This window comes from Hypanus sabinus, chromosome 7 (genome assembly GCF_030144855.1).
Source record: "Hypanus sabinus isolate sHypSab1 chromosome 7, sHypSab1.hap1, whole genome shotgun sequence".
NCBI lineage: Eukaryota > Metazoa > Chordata > Chondrichthyes > Myliobatiformes > Dasyatidae > Hypanus > Hypanus sabinus.
The window spans coordinates 61,271,963-61,294,941 of record NC_082712.1 but is presented as its reverse complement, the minus strand read 5'-3'; the positions used below and the strand labels follow the sequence as shown (position 1 = coordinate 61,294,941).

General features: G+C 39.6%; 1 protein-coding gene across 1 annotated transcript; it reads left to right on the top strand.

Annotated features, from left to right (window-relative positions):
* The first annotated feature begins 313 nt into the window (after window positions 1-313).
* Window positions 314-22,979, top strand: smu1a (SMU1 DNA replication regulator and spliceosomal factor a). Its single transcript, XM_059974803.1, has 12 exons — window positions 314-472; window positions 6,028-6,238; window positions 9,821-9,973; window positions 11,428-11,538; window positions 11,911-12,039; window positions 13,694-13,813; window positions 15,620-15,736; window positions 16,510-16,637; window positions 17,959-18,085; window positions 18,779-18,946; window positions 21,437-21,589; window positions 22,671-22,979. Exons 1-12 carry the CDS (start codon window positions 447-449, stop codon window positions 22,767-22,769), a joined length of 1,542 nt encoding a protein of 513 aa, XP_059830786.1. The 5' UTR covers window positions 314-446; the 3' UTR covers window positions 22,770-22,979.

Here is a 22,979-nt window from a genome sequence, read left to right as displayed (position 1 = left end):
AAGACTTGGCCTCTACAGCCGCCTGTGGCAACAAATTTACCACTCTCTGTCTAAAGGAATTCCCCCTAATCTCTGTTCTAAAAGGATGCCCTATCAACTGGACACTGTAATGCCTAGTTGTTAATGTGCTGAATGAACAACTTTCATGATTCCAGCTTCTATTCCTGTTTTATCTTCCTACAACCCTACTACTCCTCTTCCCTCAGCCTCCCATTTCCCGTTCCACAACAGCGACCCCTGCTGGCGACAGGAGAGCGCTACAGATGGTTGCGCATGACCGTTGGGCAAGTGCTCCGCTTCCCCCTGATTGGTGCGGGAGCGACTTCCGCCTGGCCCTGGGTTGGAAGCAGATGTGTGTGTGGCGGCTGCGGCCTGGCGGAAGGCTTCGGCGGCCTGTATTTATTTAGTCTTATTGCCGGCAAGAGGGGAGTCGCAGGTCGGACGTCATGTCGATAGAAATCGAGTCGGCAGAGTAAGTGGGATACTGAGTCGCAATCTACAGAGGGTTTTCCAGCTCAGTCACAGGATGCGCGGCCTTTGGCAGGTTAACCCCTGGAGCTTCCGGTGAGGCGAGGGGGTGGAATCTGCAAATTCTGAGCCATTGTAGAACAGGAGCAGGTCATCAGAGCCGTAGGTCCTTCGACCCATAATGGTGTGATACCATTTAAGTCTAACTAAAGTAATCCCATCTGCTATTCAGTGCAATTTCTCTACACATATCAGGTTTGATATCATTGGGTGATGTCGTGAAATATGTTGTTTTGCCAATCAAGTCTTTCCGCTACTATCCCGGCTACACATTCCAGGCACCCGCTGCTTGCCCCGCACATCCCCTTTCAAACTGTTCTTTCACATTTTATATATATATACACTCTGAGACTGTGTTGAACCAGTCAAATGATCTTGTGTATCATTTGCAACTGGTTGGGCTCAGCTGTGTGATAACTGAACTGCATTAAACCAACCCTGGGATTCTTGATGCATTTGTAAAGAAGGCTGTGGAGGGAAACTGATTTAGACCATAAGACAGGAGTAGAATTTGGCTATTTGGCAATTGAGTCAGCTCTGATGGGCGATTTATTTTTCTCTCTCAACCACATTCTCCTGCCTTCTCCCTGTAACCTTTGACTCTGATAAATCAAGAAACTACAACCTCTACTCTAAATATACTCATAGCTGCCAGTGGTAATAAATTCCACTGATTCACATCTGTCTGTTAGCGCTAGTCTAAAAGAACATTCCTTTTATTTTGATGTTATGTTCTCTGGTTTCCTAGACTTTCCTACCTCTGGAAGCATCCTCTCTAAGTCTACTCTATCCAGACCTTTCAATATTCAGTAGGTTTCAATGAGATCCCCTCCCCTACATTCTTCTAAACTCTAGCAAGTAGAGGCCAAGAGCCATCAACCCTCCTCCCTCCCTTATGTGTTCACACCTTAAATTTCCAGGATTATTTTTCTAAACCTCCTCTGGACCATTTGATCACAGTTCTCCAAATGTGGTCTGATCAGCCCCATATAAAGCCCCAGAATTACATCCTTGCTTTTTATCTTCTAATCCTCTCAAAATGAATGCTAACATTGCCTTTTGTCTTCCTTTCTATTGATAGAGTACGTGTTATGAGTTCTCTGATCACAGATGGTGCCAGACAACATGGGAGTAGCAAATGTACATTTATTTAAGAAGGGCAGCAAGAATAAACCAGGTGTTTACAGACCAGTGAGTGATGTCAGTGGTAGGGAAATTGTTGGAAAAACATCTGAGGGAAAGGATTAATCTAGATTTGGAAAAAAGGGTTTACTCAAAGATTATTGCCTTTTCTTATTGGGAGGTTATCCTATTTGAATAAGTTGATGCAATTTTTTAAAGAGGTAAGTGAATGTGTTGCTGAGGATAGTCATAGTTATATGGACTATATGTGCTTTCATAATATCTTTGCCACGATCCCATAGAAGAGTGGTACCAGGAGCTGATGGAATAAAGGACAGTTTAGTATTTAGGATTTTATTTGGCCTGATATGAAGGGTGATATTTGATGGTTGTTCTTGTAATTGGAAGTCTGTGATCAGAGGTGTGTAACAGGGATGAGTGCTGTTCGTTATGTCTGTATTAACAATCTAGGTGTGAATGTAGAAGATGTGATTAATCAATTTGCCAAGTGCATGAAAATTGAAGACTGTACCTAGTGAGACAATCTTGCTAAAGATTTGGTGAGTTGGTTAATGGGCAGAACGGTGGTAGAGTCACAGCACAGAAACAGGATTTTCTGTCTGTATAGTCCATGCTGAACCATTTAGACTGCTTACTTTCATCAACCTGTGCCCAGACCATTCACAACCATACCCCTGCTCGTAAACATTGAAATCGACCATGTGCGCGCCAATTGTGCTGGCAGCCCATTCCACACTCTCACGACCCTGAGGGAAGAAGTTTCCCCTCATGTTCCCCTTAAACATTTCACCTTTCACCCTTAACCCATGACTTCTAGTTCTAATCTCACACAACCTATGTGGAAAAACCTTGCATTTACCTTATCTATACTCATAATGTTGTATACTATCAAAACTCCCTGTAATCTTCGACATTCCAAGGAATAAACTAACCTATTCAATCTTTACTTGTAACTCAGGTCCTTCAGTCCTGGCAACATCCTTGTAAATGTCCTCTGTACTCTTCCAACTTTATTTACATCTTTCCTATAGGTAGGTGACCACAACTGCACACAATACTCTAAATTAGGCCTCTCCAATTTCTAATACAACTTCAACATGACATCCCATTTCCTGTACTCAATACTTTGATTTATAAAGGCCAACATACCAAAAGCTTTCTTTACATCTCTATCTACCTGTACCACCACTTTCAATAATTTATGGACTTGTATTCCCAGATTCCTTTGTTCTATCACACACCTCAGTGCCCTACTGCTCACTGTGTAAGACCCACCCTGGCTGGTCCTACTGAAGTGCAACACCTCACACTTGTCTGCATTAAATTCCATCTGCCATTTTTCAGCCCATTTTTCCAGCAGGTCCAGATCCCACTGCAAGCTTTGGTAGTCTTCCTCACTCACTGTCCAATATACTCCCAATCTTGATGTCACCTGCAAACTGCTGATCCAATTAACAGCATTATCATCCAGATCATTGGTATAGATGACGAACAACAAATGGCCCAGCACCGATCCCCATGGCACTCCACTAGTCACAGGCCACAGTCAGAGGCAATCATCTACTACCACTCTGTGGCTTCTCTCACTAAGTCAATGTCTAATCCAACTGAACCTTCTTTGTCTTCATCAACTTTTCTGGTAACTTGCTCAAAAAGCTGTACAGGATTGGTTAGGCATGACCTGTCATGCACAAAGCCATGCTGGCTATCCCTAATCAGTCCATGTCTATCTAAGTATTCATATCGGGTCCCTTAGAACACCTTCCAGTAACACTTCCACTATTGATGTAAGACTCACCACCTATAATCTCCTGGTGTACTTTTAAAGCTTTTCGTAAACAGCTGAACAACATTAGCTATCCTCCAATCCTCCAGTACCTCTCTTGTCACTAAGGATGATTTAAATATCTCTGCAAGGGCCCCTGCAATTCTTGCACTCACCTCCCATAAGGTCCAAGGGAACATCCTGTCAGGTCCTGGAGATTTATCCACCCTAATTTGCCTCAAGACAGCAAACACCACCTCCTCAGTTATTTGACTTCATTATTCATTAGTTCATTGACTTCAGGAGGTCCATGACTTCATTTCTCTAGGCCTTGTGTCTAATCTCCCTAGTACATACATATGCAAAAATTTCATTCAAGATCTCCCCATCTCTTTTGGCTCCCTGCATACCATTTTAATCTTCCAGAGGGCCAATTTTGTCCTTTGCAATCATTATGCTCTTAACATATCTGCAGAATTCATTAATATTCACATTGCCTGCTAGGGCAACCTCATGCCTAATTTTACCTCTCCTGATTTCTTTCTTAAGTGTTCTCTTGCATTTCTTATACTCCTCAAATATCTCATTTGTTCCTAGCTGCTCATACCTGCAATGCATCGTTTTTTCTTAACCAGGGCCTCAGTATCTCTTGAAAGCCAAGGTTCCCTAAACCTTTTATTCTGACAGGCATATATGAGCTTTGTACTCTCAGATTTTCATTTTTTAAGGCCTCACATTTAACTAAGTGTATCTTTGCCAGAAAACAGCCTGTCCGAATCCACACTTAGCCTCCTTTAGGATATCATCAAAATTGGCCTTTCTCCCATTTAGAATCTCAACCCGGGGACCAGACCTATCTTTTTTTCATATTTACTTTCAAACTAAAATATTATGATCATTAGATACGAAGTGTTCCCCTACACTAAGTTTTGTCACCTGCCCTGTTTCAGTCCCTAATAAAAGATCAAGTATCACATGCTCTCACTGGGACTTCTGTATACTAATCAAGGAAACTCCTGAATGCATTTTGACAAATTCTATCCCATCTAGTTCTTTATCAGAATGGGTGTCCCAGTCAATATGTGTAAAGTTAAAATCACCTACTATAACAGCCTTGTGCTTCTTGGAACAGTCTTTGATCTGTCTATAATTCTGCACCCGTAAGGCCTGTGAACTGTTGGACAGTCTATAATGTAGTCATACATTTCTTATTCCTGAATTTCACCCATAAAGCCTCACAAGGTAAGTTCTGCAGTTTTTCTCTTTAGTGGTGGGGGTGGGGGGGGGGGCGAAGGGGTAATAACCAGAGGGGAAGGAAATTCCCTTTGGAATTTTCAGGTGGATTAAAGGAAGTGGGTTTACTGGGGACATTACTGTATCCAGTGCTCCCTGCGTGGCCTCCTGTATATTGATGAGACCCGACATAGATTGAGATGAAGGTGCTCCTTCATCGAGCACCTACGCTCTGTCCACCAGAAAAGGCGGGATCTCCCAGTGGCCACATATTTTAATTCCACTTCCCATTCCCATTCCTGCTTGTCAGTCTGTGGCCTCTTCTACTGCTGCCATGAGGCCACACTCAGGTTGGAGGAGCAACACCTTATATTCTGTGTGGGTAGCCCCCAACCTGATGGCATGAACTCAATAACTAGAACTTCTGGTATTGCCCCCCCCCCCCCCTTTCACCATTCCCCATTCCCATTTCCTACTCTCCTTATCTCCTTACCTTTTCCATCACTTCCCTCTGATACTCTCCCCCCCCCCTTCCCTTCCATGGTTTTCTGTCCTCTCCTGTCAGATTTCCCCCTTCTCTAGCCCTGTATCTTTTTCACCAGTCAACTTCCCAGCTCATTACTTCACCCCTTCCCCCTCTCCCCGTTTCACCTATCACCTTGTGTTTCTTCCTCCCCTCCCAACCTTCTTACTCTGGCTCATCTTTTTTCTCAGGTCCTGATGAGGGGTCTCGGCCCGAAACGCCGATGGTTTACTCTTTTCCATAGATGCTGTCTTGTCTGCTGAGTTCCTCCAGCATTTTGTGTGTGTGTTACTTTGATTTCCATCATCTGCAGATTTTCTATCTTTACACTCTAGCAAAGTGTGCAGTAGGGTATTCATTGGGCAGAGTGCTAACTTTATATTCAGTCTTCCACTGTCAAGCAGAAATATTATGCTTTCATCTGGTTAGTAGTAAGTTCTGCTGCAGTGAAGTGGTTACATAATAAAGCCAAATATTTCAGTGCTATGTCAGAAGGGCCATTTTTGAGGTGAGGTAACTTTTGTGCCCAGACAAATGATAGTTTTTTTTAAAAAAACAAGCAATTCTGGTAGTTAGTGACATTACAAAATTTAGTTTTCTAGTTATGTCACATTAAAACTTGTAACACCTCCCTGAAGAACCAAGTCTATAAAGAATTTAATTTCAATTTATTTTAAATTACTGTTATTTTGGCTGTGGCCACTTTGGAACATTCTGCGGATGTGAATGAATTTCTTTCTGAATGTGGTCATGTCCTTTTTAAATGGGAAATCAGGGCACTCTTCTAAGTTGGTTTTATATAATGCACAAATTGAGTTATTATTTCTGTTTCTAGCGTTGTCCGCCTGATCATGCAATACTTGAAGGAAAACAACTTGCACCGGACCCTGGCAACCTTACAAGAGGAGACCACAGTCTCCCTAAACACAGTGGATAGTATTGAGAGTTTTGTTGCAGATATTAACAGTGGGCACTGGGACACTGTGTTGCAAGCCATACAGTCACTGAAGCTGCCTGATAAAACTCTTATTGATTTATATGAGCAGGTAAGATAATCAAATGTTACAAGTAAAGTTGGACCATTCCTTGAGATGCAGTGGCTGAGTTCTGCATTGTGAATGTTAAATCATGTAAAATAGGGGAATATGCTCTGTGAATGTTGTAATGAAAATAAAGTCACTGGAGAGGCACTGAAGCTAATGGATATAGAAGTGTTTGATTCAACAAAAATGAGCAGCAGGCATTGTATTGAGACCCTTTTGGAGGAAGAGGGCTGCTTGACCCGTGGCATTTCATATGCTAGATATCAAAGGACAATTCTATAGTTACAATGTATCTACAAGGCTTCCTTTGAATTACATATAATTTTCACACCTTCGCACCCACACTCCAGAATGTTAATCAGTATTGTCTATATTTTCAATTAACTGATGTCCACAGCTCCTGGAAACTATTGTCTAGGGCTGTATTATAAATTTAATCTACAACCCACGTTCAGATCTAAAGATTAGTTGCTGAAGTTAATATTTGCTTAAAGCAGAAGTCCAGAATATTCCCCAACAAATATTTAGTCATCACTGCCTTTTGAATTGATTTTATAAAGGTTTCCGAGTGTAATTTCATTCTGGTCAACAGTGAGCTTGGCCTGATACACTTCTCTGATCCCAGTTTCTAATTTCTGATTAGTAAATTACTACATAAATTCATAGCATAAGTATAATTCTGTGACAAGCACCAAATTTTGACAATGCCCAAAGATGGCAGGTGGAAAAATGGTTACAAACAAAAGGCAATTACAATTTGAATGATATTAAATAAGTTTATTCAATGATTATATTTTTAAATTTTCATCCAGTCAAGAAAATAGTTTTGATGGGTGAGTTAATTTTTTTTTGAATAGTCCAAGTGAAAACACTTTCCTTTAATTTTCAGTGGTCCCTGAGAAATATTTTGTCTCCAGTGATCAATTTAAAAATTTTTATGATATTGAAATTCTTTGTACGTCTTGACCTTTTGATAAGTCTGTGACTACGCTTACTTTATAAAAGATGTATAAGTTTTATGACAAGCGTGACACATGGAAAAATGGTTGCAAATTTCTTTAGTCCCATAACTCTCAGGTCTCTACATTTCTCATAATTTAATTCCTTGCTCATCTAATTGTCAATTATCTTTGTCGTGCAGATGTCTAGACATGGCCTGTTATAACTTACAAGTTATGAGTTTGTTAAACCTTCGTAATTACCTGGTTTTCTGCATTAATTACATTAAATATCATCTGATCTTCAGCGAAGTCATAATAATAGACACAATCTGCCTAAACTAATAGCACACAAGTAATTATACTACTGCTTGTCAATAGTCAATACACCATTTAAACAATCACAGTCTAGATTCAAAAAAGTGTGTGAATCTCTGGGGTAATGTCTTCTACAAAAGCTGTTTGGAGTCAGGTGTTCCGATCAATGAGGTGAGATTGGAGGTGTGGGTTGTAGAGGTGTCCTATAAAAAAGACACATCATGTCAGGTTGCTGTTAGAGCCTGCTCTTCTCAAGAAAGATCTGTTTATGTGCAACCATGTCTCGATCAAAACAACTTCAGCGATCCTTGGAAGAAGAATTGTAGAAATGCACTAAGCTGGATACGGCTGCAAAAACATTTCTAAAGACCCAAGTGTTCGTCAGTCCACAGTAAAATAAATTGCAAATGGAGGAAATTCGGTACTGTTGCTACTCTCCCTTGGAGTGGGGATCCTGCAAAGATCACATCAAGACTACAACGTACAATGCTGAAGGAGGTTAAAAAGTACCCAAGGATAACAGCAAAAGATCCACAGAAATCTCTCAAACTTGCTGAATTCTCTGTTCATGTTCACTATAAGGAAAACACTGAATAAGAATGGTGTTCATGGAAGGACAGCATGGGAAAAAAAACTGCTGTCTAACAAAAAGCATTGCTACACTTCTCAAGTTTGCAAAAGACCACCTGGATGTTCTACAATACTTGGGATAATGTTCTGTGGACAGATGAGACAAAAGTTGAACTTCTTGGTAGAAATGCACAGCACTATGTTTGGAGGAAAAAGGACACTGCACAGCAGCACCAAAACCTCATCCCAGCTGTGAAGCATGGTTGAAGCAGCTTCACGGTTTTGAGCTGCTTTGCCTCAGCGCCTGGAATTGAGTGAATAATTAATTCACAAATTGCATCAAGAATGTCAGGGTAGCAGTCCATCACCTGAAGCTTAATAGAAGTTGGATGGTGCAACAAGACAATGATCCGAAACAGACGAGTAAATCAACAACAGAATGGTTTAAAAAGAAGAAAATTTGTGTTTTGCCATGGCCAAGTCAGAGTCCAGACCTTAACCCAATTGAGATAGCGTGGCACGACCTGAAGAGCGCTGTTCATGCAAGGTATTGCAGAAATATTGTTAAACTGCAACAGTTCTGTATGGTGGAATAGTCTAAAATTCCTCCTTGCTGTTGTGCAAGTCCGATCAGCTGCTACAGGAAATGTTTTGTGGAGGTTATTGATGCTAAAGGAGGTTTACCAGATATTAAGTACAAGACTTCACATAATTTTTTTCAGTGTGGACTGTAAATAATTAAACAATGCGTTCAATGAAGACATGAAACGTACAATTGTTTGTGTGTTGTTAGTTTATGCAGATTGTGTTTGTCTATTATTGTGACAGATGAAAATCAGACCACATTTTTATGAGTAATTAATGCAGAAAACCAGGTAATTGCAAAGGGTTCAGAAACTTGCAACTGTAACTTAACAGTAAATAGGATAATTCTGTTGGTAATGAGGTATAGATAATTTGAGGTGAACAAGAAGCTAGATTTGAAGGAATTTCATAAAACTGAGAATTATAATATTGAAGATTTATAGATATAAACACAGAGAACTTTTAATTATATCAGCTGTTATTTTGATATCAAATGATTTTCATGTGCACGATGTAATGTTTTCCTTCGGTCTACTCAAAAATACCGGTGTTCTGTTATCATTCAATGAAGTGATTAAAACTGCTGTTAGTGCCTTTCACGTGCTAAATTAAAACCCTTTTTTGCTGTCACAAATAGATGTAAGAATCCTAAGGTATTATTTTGAATAAGGCTATGTAAGTTATGCAAATTTAATCTTTCTACCTCTTTTCACAAATGCTGACTGAACTTTTGGTGTACATTTAATATTGATTTTTGTACAAGCTTTTAAAATTGCTTCAGTCTCTACAAATACTTGTAACAGAAGGTTGATAGTGAATTTCTTGTGCAAGAGCAGAAGGAGTGTTAATAGAGCATTGACCTTCATATGTAAGCCTCATTTGCCATATAGTGAGATCACGGCTGATCTGATTATGGCCTCCTTTTTACATTTATCCAATAAATATTATCTGTGAATGTCAAATCATGACTATAGAATGAAGACTGATATCTTGAAATTTAAAATGTTTGACATTTGAGAGTCATATTCTTCAACATTGAACACACAAAGAGAATGATTTAGATGGCTTTTCCCTGGTAAACATTTACTTTTTAAAAAAAAATACTATCATTGCAGTCTTTGTAAAATAGCTTGGCATATCACCAATAATTTGAAATCTTGTGTTCTTTTTCCAGGTGGTTTTAGAATTAATTGAACTTCGTGAGTTGGGTGCTGCCAGATCCTTGCTCAGACAGACTGACCCCATGATTATGCTAAAACAAACCCAACCGGAGAGGTACATTCATCTAGAGAACCTGCTGGCGAGGTCTTACTTTGATCCTCGTGAGGTAATTAATATCTGCCATTTGGCAAAATTTAGAAAACAAGTAGAACACTTTTGAATGTGTAGGGTATTTTGTTCTTACCTTTAATATCAAAATAACTTTTCAGGGACTTTGCTTTAATTTTGTGAATTCTCATTTCTCTCAGTAAAATTAACTTCTGCCTGAGAAGACAGCTATTACTAATCATTGCTCTGGGGAGATCAAATGCAAAACTACTGCCAAGTTAATTGGTCACATGGGTGTAATTGGGGCAAACAGGCCTGTTACTTTGTTGTATCTCTAAAATATTAAAAAACAAGCATTCAGTTTATTCTCTGTGCTTTCATTAATCCATATGGTTGTCTGAATTGAAAAAAATCAAGATGAAATGAATTGATCTTGCAGCAACAATAAAAGACACTGGATTCATATGGTTCCATTATGGTCACAAACTCTCCTCCTCTGGTTTTTCCATAGAATATTTGTGATCCCAAAGTGGTATACATTGTTAATAAGCATCTAATCGATCAATAACATGCCCTTATTCAATATTCAAAGTTCATCATTTACTGGCAAATAACAGTCTTTAAAACAATTTCCCAACAATGACTATTGAATAAACTGGAAGGGTGTTTTATTCATTGACTGTGTTATTGTTCATAATGTTGGTCTGCTTTGTAATCACAGTTTATTATTTTAAAAGTCAAAGCTAGCAGGAATGTTCATAATCATATTGCAGCCTTTGCAAAATTTAATGTTGCTGCAGAAATTTTTGAACAGAAATGTACCAAACTGCTTTAGGTGCCTTCACATTAAAGTTCTGTGGCCAATCAGCAGCAACACATACCTGTATTAGTTCTTAGCTATCCAGTGATCTGGTCAGCATAGTTACAAGATTAGCCATGCAATACAAGGACTGCTGGTAAATATTCCTTCAGAGAACTTTTCGTGTAGTATCTGGCGAATCCCCTTTGTTATGAGATGAATTACATTTGATGTCATTTGCTGCATTCCATTCCCTTTTGAAGGTAATTATTGAATCTGCTTCCTCCATTTTTGTTGTATATTCATTGCAGATAACCATAACTTGCTATGTTTTTTTAAAATGGTACCTTTTGATCTCGCCTTGATACAAAGTGTATGGGACACTTTCCACAGTTTTGCTCCACCCCCTCTCCCCTCTTTCCAGTCTGGATGAAGTGACTTGGTACAAAATGTGGACTGTCCATGCCTAACTGCAGAGTTCCTCTAGCTTTTTGTGTGTTTCCAGGATCTGCAGTTTCTTGTGTCTTGTAAAGAGCTTTTATTTTATTTTACTTCATTTTATTTGTTGCACTGAAAAACAAAACCTCAGAAGCAGTCACTAAATCATCAGTTCTGCAAAGTAGTGCAATTGGTATATGTGTATTTGGAGTTCGAAAATTTGATCTTTAAATTGTCCATCATGTCTCAGCAAACATTTGTATTTGTGTACTTAGGCTTACCCAGACGGCAGCAGTAAAGAGAAGCGGAGAGCAGCCATCGCTCAGGCATTGGCAGGTGAAGTCAGTGTGGTGCCCCCCTCGCGTCTCATGGCTTTGTTGGGTCAGGTGCGTCAGGTCTTTGTTTTCAATACTGAGAGCATTCTAGTGAGAGATACTTGGTGCTAAGTTGCTTGGAGCAAATACATAGCAGTGACTGTCATTTGAAAGACACCTATAGATGTTTCTGCAACATTGGCATTAATAATAAGCATTTAAAAAGTATGAAAACTCTTAGCTTCGTTAATGAAAACAATACTCACTGGGACAGGGGTAGGGTTGCATTTTAGGAAAGTGGTTCATAATCATCAAGAAATGCAAACTGAAAAGAAGAATTTGTGGCAATTGTTTCACATAAGTTGTGTGAGATTGAAACTTTTTTTTTGATAAATGTGTTAGCTTTATGCTAAACCTTTCCTTTTTTTTTCTGTTTTTCTTCAGGCATTAAAATGGCAGCAGCATCAGGGTCTTTTGCCCCCCGGTATGACAATTGATTTGTTCAGAGGAAAAGCAGCTGTGAAAGATGTAGAAGAGGAGAAATTTCCCACTCAACTCAGCAGGCATATCAAGGTAAATATTGTAAATAGATTTAGTGAAAGCTAGGGACTTAGGGATGTTTCAAAATAGAACCAACTTTCTCAAATGATGAACTTAAGTAAGATGCTAAGTTAAATTGGTAAGTTGATTTATTATGTCACATCCAGTGTACATTGTAAACCTTGTCTGGCATGTCATTCAGTTCATTACAACAGTGCATTGAGGTAATGCAAAGTAAAATAGTAAGAGTGCAGAATAAACTGTTACAGAGAACATGTGCAGTGCAGATGGACAATAAGTTGCAAGGATTGAGAGGCCAGGAGTCCATCTTGTCATTCTAGGGAATCATTCAGTAGTTTTTTAATGGGGTTAGAAGCTGGTTTTGAGCCTGGTGATCTTCTTGTTTTGGCTTTTGTATGTTCTGCTTGATGGGTGGGGGGTGGCAGAGGGGAAGAAGAGAGCCTGTCCAGGGTGCGTGGTGTCTGATTTGGTTGGATGCTTTACCAAGGCAGAGAGAAATGTGATTGGAGTCCACAGTGTGGAGGCTGGTTTTCTGTGATGTGCTCATCTCTGTCCACAATTCTCTGCTGTTTTTTGCGATGGTGGGCAGAGCAGTTGCCATACCAAGTGTTGACACATTTAGATAGGATGCTGTCTGTGGTGCATCTATAAAAATTGGTGAGGCATAAAGGGGACATGCCAAGTTTTTTCAGCCTCCTGAGGAAGTAGAGGCTCTGATGAGCCTTCTTGGTTGTGGTGTGTACCTGGTTGGACCAGGGCAAGCTGTTTGTGATGTTTACTCCCAGGAAATCTCAACCCTCATGAGCTCAACACCATTGATGTAAACCAGAGCATGTGCACTGCTCCCCTTCTTGAAGTTAATGATCAGCTCTTTTGTTTTGCTGACACCTAGGGAAAGGTGTCATCATGTCACTGGGCTGTCTATATCTCCTTCCTGCACTCAGACTCATTGTTCTTTGAGATATTATACAGCCCACTACAGTCAGCCGGCTGGCTGCATAGACTTTGGGGCGAAAGGTCCCGAGTTTGAATCTGGCCAGCTCCCTTGCACGCTTTCCATCTGTGCCTGGGTTGAGAGTAGCAACTTGACCTTGTAAGAAAAATATCTGGAGAGGGATGGGCTCTGCCTTGTTTCAGATGCCAAAGACACGCCGTACAATGAGCTTAAAAAAAAGCTTGTGACAGTGCCCCAACGACTCCACCAGGAGTTAAGGGCACGCACACTCAGTGGTATCATCTGCAAATTTGTAGATGGGAGTTGGAGCAGAATTGGACCACGCAGTCATGAATATACAGAGAGTAGAGTAGTGGTCTGAGAACGTAACCTTGGAGAGCATCAGTGCCGAGGATAGTTGTGGCATGGGTGTTACTGCCAGTTCTTACTAATTACTGATGGTCAGAAACTCAAAAGATTCAGTTGCAAAGGGAGTCTCAGGTCTGAGAGTTTGTGTTGACACATCGATCGTGCCATTCACATCACTGAGCTCTCTTGGTTTCTTTCTAGTGTTTCATGAATTGTTGTGCATTTCAAGGTTTCATTTAAACACAACCCTCATATATGAATGAAATAAACAACTAAAAGTTCAAGTGAGGGGAAGCTACCTGTCAAAAGAGATTTTTGAAAAATTGCCAGTTAAATACCTTGTCTGATTTATGCTTTCAACAGTTTGGGCAGAAGTCCCACGTGGAGTGTGCTCGGTTCTCCCCAGATGGCCAGTATTTGGTTACAGGTTCTGTCGATGGCTTTATCGAAGTATGGAACTTCACCACTGGCAAAATTAGAAAGGCAAGTACAGAAAACCAGAAGAATATTTTATTACATGTTAGCTTAAAGATCCGGCTTCTCTACACAGGCACCTTAAAAACCAATTGACATGTCATGATTGTGATTTTTTTTTAGCTATTTCTGATGCTATGCCCTCCCAATTCTGGGTTCAATACTCTTAGGGTCCATGAGATTAAAAATCAGAGAGGAATGACATGACTGAGTGCATTTCTTTTAAATATATTTATAGTATTGTTAATATTAAGATCTTTGTTTTGATGTATGAATATTTGCCAAAAAAACCCTTTAATTCCTGAAGTAAATTTGGCACTGGTTTTGAATGGTTTAAAATACATCAAGAACATTCTGGTGTGCTGCTGAATATATTAAAAAAAAATTCTTGTCTCATTGTTACTAAATCAACTAATTCATTGTCAGATTAACATAGGCATACAGAAGAACTAACCAGGCACAGATTTTAATGAATTTGTTGCTCTAATCTCCAGAACAAGCTCTGTTAGACATACCAAATCCATCGATAACTTTCTACATGGGGATATTATATTTTTACTCTTTGTGTAATTGATAACTGATATTCTACATGTTGAGTTATAGCAACTTGGTGAGGCCAAGTTGTAATGGCTGTTGAGGTCATGGCTCAGCCAGTTGATTTTCAGGTTTGTAAGGATGGTTTTGAGGGCAGCATGAGATGTTGGGAGACAGGTTAGGATGTAGAGTCAGGGATGAGGGGAGTTAGAGCTCAGGGGCAAAAAATGAAGAGTGAAGGACAGAAGCCAGAGTCCAGGCAAGAGTGTTCTGTGGTTGAAGGCCGGTGATTCCCATGGATGGATGTGAGTCAGCATATGCTGAGGAGCATGACCAGTGATTCCATGGTCAATGACTGAGACAAACTGGCCTCATGTATGTGAGTCCCAGGTCGGAGGTCCATGTGATTCCAGAGTTTGAGGCTGGAGTTCAAAGTCCATGATCGACAAGTCCTGGGTTCGATAACAAAGTTTGAAGACCAAAGTCAGTGACTCTGGAAGTCAAGGCCCAATGGCTGAAATTCCTGAGTCTGTATGTCCAGGAATGAGAGGCCCGATGTCTGCCAGTCTGGGCCAGAGACAACTCCCTAGGTTGGCAGCCAGAGTTCAAAGTTCCATGATCAGTGAGTCCTGGGTTTGATACCGAAGATCAAAGACGGAAGTTTGCAAGTCTGGAAATAGAGGCCCGATGGAAGCCTGTCCTGGTTGGAGACCTATCTGAGTGGATAGGAGGGAGGAAAGTGATTTGATTTGCTGCTGCTGTTCTGTTTTGTTGCTGTTGTGTTGTTGCGGTCATGTTACATTGGCACCAGAATGTGTGGTGATGTTTGCAGGCTGCCCTCAGCACATTCTTGGGTGTTGGTTGTTAATGCAAATATGTATTCCACTGTATGTTTCATTGTATATGTGACAATAAGTGAATCTGAATCTTAAATACTTTTTAAGATGGTATGACTCTAAGTATTGTTTGGCTGGATAGGATAAGTTAGTGATACAGTTTAAGTTTGATGATTAATTGTTTCTCGGTTAACACCAATGACAGTTTTGTAAGTAAATTTAGTAGCTTATGACAGGTGTAATGAAAATCTGTTTGGCTTGCTTTACTGTTAGTTAGGACTCGGGAATGAAATGTATGTCTAAGATGGAGGGTTGTGTGTCCAGGTCCTGAGTGAAAAGCAGACAGTTAGTTGATTCTCCTCTGCTGCACCATGTGTGTCCTTACTGTTTTTGTGTAGACAGCACTGTGTTCACTTTTCTTAAATCCTCATATGCCACTTTCTAGGATCTGAAATACCAGGCACAAGATAACTTCATGATGATGGATGATGCAGTCCTTTGCATGTGTTTCAGTCGTGACACTGAAATGTTAGCAACAGGAGCACAGGATGGAAAGATTAAGGTGAGTAGCTACACTGAGGAAGTATTTCGAAGCTGTGAAGCTTGTAACAGAGTTTTCACTTCTGAACTGATCATTTAAATTCACTTGCAAAGAAGTTGTTAAACATAAAATAATACAGCAGCCCTTCAGCCTACAGTGTTATGCTGTAGAAATCCAGGAATCATCCTGTTTTGGTAGCATTCAGGTAGCGGAAACAATTCAAATAAAGCATTACTGGATTCCTAGTGTGCTAGTTAATTTTGATTCATATTGACAGCTCATTACTGTTACCATTTGATTGCTATTTCATCTTCTGAGATCTTGAGCTCATTGATCTGTTAAACTTTCTAAAGACTTTTATGATTTAATTACAGTTCGTTAAAATAACTGTACATTACTGACCTCCTGTCCTGTGTTATAAAAGTTATGTTCAATTCTTAAAATTTCATTAATTTACTCTAATTCTCACTTAAATTAATTCCCATCCCATCAACTGTATCTATGCTACCTACTTAATCAGAAGTTCCCAAAACACCGTCCCTTTAAATCCCAAGGTTGTCAATGCTTTGGATGCTTGTGACCAAATATTTTTCATGTAAAGAGCAGTCATGTCATTGAATTCACTTTCCAAACGAGTAGTGGAAGCAAATTTAATTTTCACTTTCAAAGGGAAACAATGACCCTGGGGTGGGCGGTGGGTTCGAAATGAATAGAAACAGCTAAGGGATATGGATGGCTCGATTGCTATTAGGGTCAGTATGTACATAGTGGGCTGAATGTTTGCCTTCCCACAGGTGTGGAAGATACAGAGTGGTCAGTGCCTACGCCGATTTGAACGTGCTCACAGTAAGGGAGTGACCTGCCTGAGTTTCTCCAAAGACAGCAGTCAGATTCTCAGCGCATCTTTTGATCAAACAATCCGGTAAGATTTTATTTTTCTGTTTGGGTTGTGAGTGCTTGAGGCTAATAAAGCAGCAAGCAGTCTATCCATATTGTAGAAAGGAATCTGTCCTGAGCTTGAACAGTCTGTGCTTTGTACAAGAATATAGTGTTTTTTAATATTCAATCTCAGGAAGTGAAAATAGAATAAAACTGCACTGTAAAACCTTGAGTGATAAATAACTTCTGGAAAAACTCAGCAGCTCAAGCAACATCTGTGGAGGCAAAGGGATGGTCAACAGTTTTGGGTTGAGACTTTGCCTAAGGACTGAGCGTAGAGAGAAGATGGCCAGTATTTGGAAGTGAGAGGAGGGAGGGAAGGGGATAGGTAAGGTGAATCAAGGGAGAAAAAAACCCAGGTGGACAGGTATGTGGGTTATAGGCAGATGAAAGCAGGTGTGGAAGGGTGATGAGTCTAGGGAACAAGGTTGCGGGATTGAAGAGGTGAACAAAAGGAGAGAGAACTAGATGGATTGGTGGAAGTTTGTTGCCTGAAATAGGAAAATTCGGTGTTTATATCATCAGGCTGTAGGCTACCAAAGCAGAATATGTGCTGCTGTTCTTCTAGTTTGCATTTACCATCACTGGCAGTGGAGAAGGCCAAGGACAGACACGTTGGTGTGGGAATGGAAGTTGAAGTGACATGCAAGTGAAAGTTCAAATTGTCTATAGAATGCAGGTGCTGTGCAAGTTGTCTGCTTGAACCACATTCTGAGTATTGAATACAATAAAGGAGGTTCAAATGGAGGTAATAGAGGAGATAAATGGGCAGATGTTGCATCTTCTATGGTTGAGGGGAAAAATGCCAAGGGACTGGGAGCAGGTGGGTATGAAGGAATGAACGGACCCCAGGGTCATAGGGTGTAGTCCCTCTGGAAATGAGAAAGTTGGGGAGAGGGGGTAGTGTGATTCATGATAGCTCTCTATTAGAACCGGTAAAATTGGTGAAGGTTGATATGCCTGATACGAAGGCTCTTGGGATAAAAGGGAAGAAACAATGGAACACTATTTCTGTACTGCTTGGGCAAGGTGGGAAATGGAGGAAATGAGCTCCAATAACTATACGGGAAGTCATATGTCTAGAATAAGATCCAATGGGCAGAGGTCCTAGAGCAGAAAAGGTGGAAATAAAAAATTGCAAATAATGTATCTATTAGCAGAGATAAAATGTTTTACTATTTTTCAATTCCAGCTCTAAAGTTAAAGGAGAAAGCTCAATAATATTTGACTTGACTGGTTGCTGGGGTGAAAATTTGAGTGAATTTGTCACTGTTGGTGTTAATCTTATGTTCTGTTTTTGGTAGGATTCATGGTCTAAAGTCTGGAAAAACATTGAAGGAGTTCAGAGGTCACACATCGTTTGTTAATGAAGTGACTTTTACACAAGATGGGCATTACATTCTCAGTGCATCATCTGATGGCAGTGTAAAGGTATTAAACAGTATTATCACGAAAAATGTTATCACTAAATCGTATTACAAGTAATGATTTATTTATTTGTAGCATATGGGTCTTATTGTCAAAGCTCAGCTTTAATTGCCCATCCTGAATGTCCCTGGACTGTGTGTCTTGTGAGGTCATCTCAGAAGATAATTTAAAAAGTCAGCACCATTGCTGGGCAAGGAATGTATTCCCCAAAGAACACAGGGTCACCACCAGATATGACCATTACTAATGAGACCAGATTATTTTACTCTGAGTTTACCTAATAATTTATATCCTCAGTTGTCCTAGAGATGTTTGAATTTGTATTTCTTACCTATTAATCAACCCTCGATTACTACTTCAATAACATGAACACTGTGCTACAATGTAGTTGTTAACCATCAGAGTGTAATATTCTTCTATCTCTTTTAGACATCCTTTAGAACTAAATAAAAAGCAAACTGCTGTGTATCAGAACCAACGTGTATTTCAATCAACAAAGTTTGACAAAGCTGGGTTTTATATAGGAGTAATAGGTTAAACAAAATTTGTTTGATTATGGTAATGTGTATAAGGTTTTGTTCATTGAACCTTTGAATAAATACCATATTGTGTTTGGCTTTCATGTATAGTCAGCTGCTGAGTCACTGGTAGGCTGATTCTGTTATTAATTATCTTTAATTATCATCTCTTTTGCAGATCTGGAATGTGAAGACAACAGAATGTGTAAATACATTTAAGTCATTGGGAAGCTCTGCTGGTACTGATATCACAGTGAACAGTGTACACCTATTGCCGAAGAACCCTGAACATTTCGTAGTGTGTAACCGATCAAATACAGTGGTCATCATGAACATGCAAGGACAGGTATGGCTGTGCAGCCATTTACCCTGGTGATTTATTTCCATTGAAGATGCCTTTATTTAAATATATAATTAGATAAGCCGTCTGGTGGCATAGTGGCATCAATGCTGGACTTTGGGGCGAGAGGTCTTGTGTTCGAATCCGGCCAGCTCCCTTGCACGGTCTTTATCTGTGTCTGGGTTAAGTGTCGAGCTAGCAACTCGACCTCATAAAAAGAAAACCTGGAGAGGATGGGCTCCACCAGGCACGATGAGCCAAAAATTGCCAAAAAAGATTGGTGCAAAAAAAAGCTTGTCATGACGGCACCCCAACAACTACACCAGGAGTTAAGGGCGCGCACACGCACACATATTAGACAAGAATTGTACTATTTCATGTATCATGATATATGAAAATATCATTAATAGTGCATTCATAGTGTGAGACATGAGAGGTTTATATTGGGTTGATAGTTTGTTTTCTAATGCAATTGATACTTTTATTTGGTTATTAGAGGATAGTTGCTTTTGAAAGTGGGAAATTTGCTGTCTTTTTAGAAGATAATGATCAACATACATCTATGGCAACCTTACTTTTTTTAAACACTTGTTCCCCCCCCCCCCACTTTATAAGTTTCATTATGCCTTTCCTAGTCCTTTCCTTAGATTTGTTTTACACATTTGGTTCATGTGTTTTTTGATTTTAAATTCTTTTAGGCATTTAGTGTTGAATCAAACTCTCGAGTTCATTATGTGACTGTGGGCCTATGGTATTACTGCCTGTCAGATCACATATCATTTGCAATAGAAATAAACTTTGAGAGGTAAATTTTGCAAACTTATCTACAAACCCCATTTCCAGAAAAGTTGGGATATTTTCCAAAATGCAATAAAAACAAATATCTGTGATATGTTAATTCACGTGAACCTTTATTTAACTGACAAAAGTACAAAGAAAAGATTTTCAATAGTTTTACTGACCAACTTAATTGTATTTTGTAAATATACACAAATTTAGAATTTGATGGCTGCAACACACTCAACAAAAGTTGGGACAGAGGCATGTTTACTATTGTGTTACATCACCTTTCCTTTTAATAACACTTTTTAATTGTTTTGGAACTGAGGATACTAATTGTAGATTTGCAATTGGAAATTTTGTCCATTCTTGCTTGATATAAGTCTTCAGCTGCTCAACAGTCTGTGGTCTCCGTTGTCTGATTCTCCTCTTCATGATGCGCCATACATTTTCAATAGGAGATAGATCTGGACTGGCAGCAGGCCAGTCAAGCACACGCACTCTGTGTCTACAAAGCCACACTGTTGTAGCCCGTGCAGAATGTGGTCTGGCATTGTCCTGCTGAAATAAGCATGGACGTCCCGGGAAGAGACGTCTCCTTGATGGCAACATATGTCTCTGTAAAATCCTAATATACGCCTCAGAGTTAATGGTACCTTCACATACATGCAACTCGCCCATGTCGTGGGCACTGATGCACCCCCATACCATCACAGATGCTGGCTTTTGCACCTTTCGCTGATAACAATCAGGATGGTCGTTTTCATCTTTGGCACGGAGAACTCAACGCCTGTTTTTTCCGAAAACTAGCTGAAATGTGGACTCATCTGACCACAGCACACTGTTCCATAGTCTTTCGGTCCATCTGAGATGAGCTCGGGCCCAGAGAACTCGCCAGCGTTTCTGCATAGAGTTGATGTATGGCTTCCTCCTTGTGTAATACAGTTTCAAGTTGCATTTCTGGACTGACTATGTTAAGTGACAATGGTTTTCCAAAGTACTCCTGAGCCCAGGTGGCTATAATTGTCATGACAGTTTCTTAGGCAGTGCCGTCTGAGGGCTCGAAGATCACACACATTCAACAGTGGTTTCCGACCTTGCCCTTTACACACTGAGATGTCTCTGAATTCTCTGAATCTTTTCACAATATTATGCACTGTAGATGTTGAAAGACCTAAATTCTCTCATTAATTTTGGCACAAAGGGGTGAGCCACGACCCATCCTTGCTTGCAAAGACTGAGCCTTTGATGGACGCTACTTTTATACCCAGTCATGATACCTCACCTGCTACCAATTAGCCTGCTTAATGTGGAGTCTTCCAAACCAGTGTTACCTGAATATTCTGTGCACTTTTCAATCTTATTTTAACTCTATCCCAGCTTTTGTTGAGTGTGTTGCAGCCATCAAATTCTAAATTTGTGTATATTTACAAAATACAATTAAGTTGGTCAGTAAAACTATTGAAATTCTTTGTACTTTTGTCAGTTAAATAAAGGTTCACGTGAATTAACATATCACAGATTTTTGTTTTTATTGCATTTTGGAAAATATCCCAACTTTTCTGGAAATGAGGTTTGTAAATAGAAAATGGTGACTGAACATTTAATGGGGGTGGCAGGAACTAATGAAGATGTCAACCAAAACAGACACCTTCTGTTTTATAAAAGTGATTTCAAGCCAAATATTGGTTAAATTTAAACTATCCTTTGTGGCAGATTGTGAGGAGCTTCAGTTCCGGTAAAAGAGAGGGAGGTGATTTTGTGTGCTGCTGCCTTTCTCCTCGTGGCGAATGGATCTACTGTGTTGGTGAAGATTTTGTGCTTTACTGTTTCAGTACAGTGACTGGAAAGCTGGAAAGAACATTGACGGTAAGAAATTTCTATGAAACTAAATTTATCAAATTTTGAAATCTTTGAAAACAGAATTAATATTAAAGATGTTTTGGTTTATTTGATGCAGGAAAATATTCTGAAGGTGTTGATACAATATGTACTTTTGCTTATTTCAAACCCATTTGAGGGCCTTTATCTTTGCATTAATGAGTACATGTTCTGTAGTTGCCAGCAAATCCATCCTGCCGGTCTCCCAAATGCTCATTTGTATACACGGGCTGTGCATAAGTTTGGCATTTGTAAGCTGAGTTTATGATTATTTATAAAGCACCTTTGCAACACCAAAAAAAATTTAAGACTCCAAGCCACGTAAAAAGATATTAAGCTTTAATGCCTCTGAGGTAAAGGAGGTGAGAATGAATTTCCAAATCATAAGGCCTTGACGGCTGAAGACTGGCTAATAATTAAGATCAAGCTGCTAATTGAATGAGGGCAAGAAGCATAGTTGTAGCACTCAAATTATTTGGATGATTTTTTTATGGGGATTAAAAATAAGGCATGTGGATTATGAAGGTTTTAGAAAATTAGCTGCAGCATGGATGAAATCTGGCAGTGTTATTGTGAAGCTTGTGTAAGAATAAAAAAATGCAGTCTTAGCTTGGTTTCAGACAGTTGAGAAAGAGAGAGATAGTCTGCAGTTGAAATTTATAATGGAGGTTAAAGGCAATGTTGCTTTCTCCTCCATTAATGGAGGACTTAAGATTGTGTGGGTTCAGTAGTCATGGTGATGAGGCAGCATATGTCTGAAGCAATGTACCATTGCTGGGAGTCATTAAGGCCCGCAGTGGGAAGAGAACCCATTGATGACATTGGAGCAATGTGCAAAGCTAGAGGATCTCGGGTAAGACAGAATCAATAGAGGGAACTGGACAGATGATATTTAGACCAAGGTCCTTCATTAGGACTAAGCACTAAAATGTATTAATGACTGGTTGATTAAAAGTGGAGAGATTAATTTTAGCCAGGGTTGAGGGATAAATTACTGATGTCATTGAAGGCATTATAATTGTGGGATTCAGAAGTTTGGAGCTTTAACTGATTTACTTCATTTCTGCAGGTTCATGAGAAAGATGTTATTGGAATTGCTCATCATCCACACCAGAATCTAATTGGAACCTACAGTGAAGATGGTCTGCTTAAGCTGTGGAAACCTTAAGTACTTGTTTTTGTCTCCTGTATATTTAGCTGTAATGTTACTGTGTAGGATACTAGGTTCAATACAATAATGCCACCGTTTTAAATTTTAGAAAGCTCTCCACATTCCCCCTTGTAAAAAAAAATTGCTGATGTTTTCAATAATGTTGACTGTATTTCAATTTATCACAGAACTTGGACTATGTTAATAAAATGCTGTTTCTGGCACTGA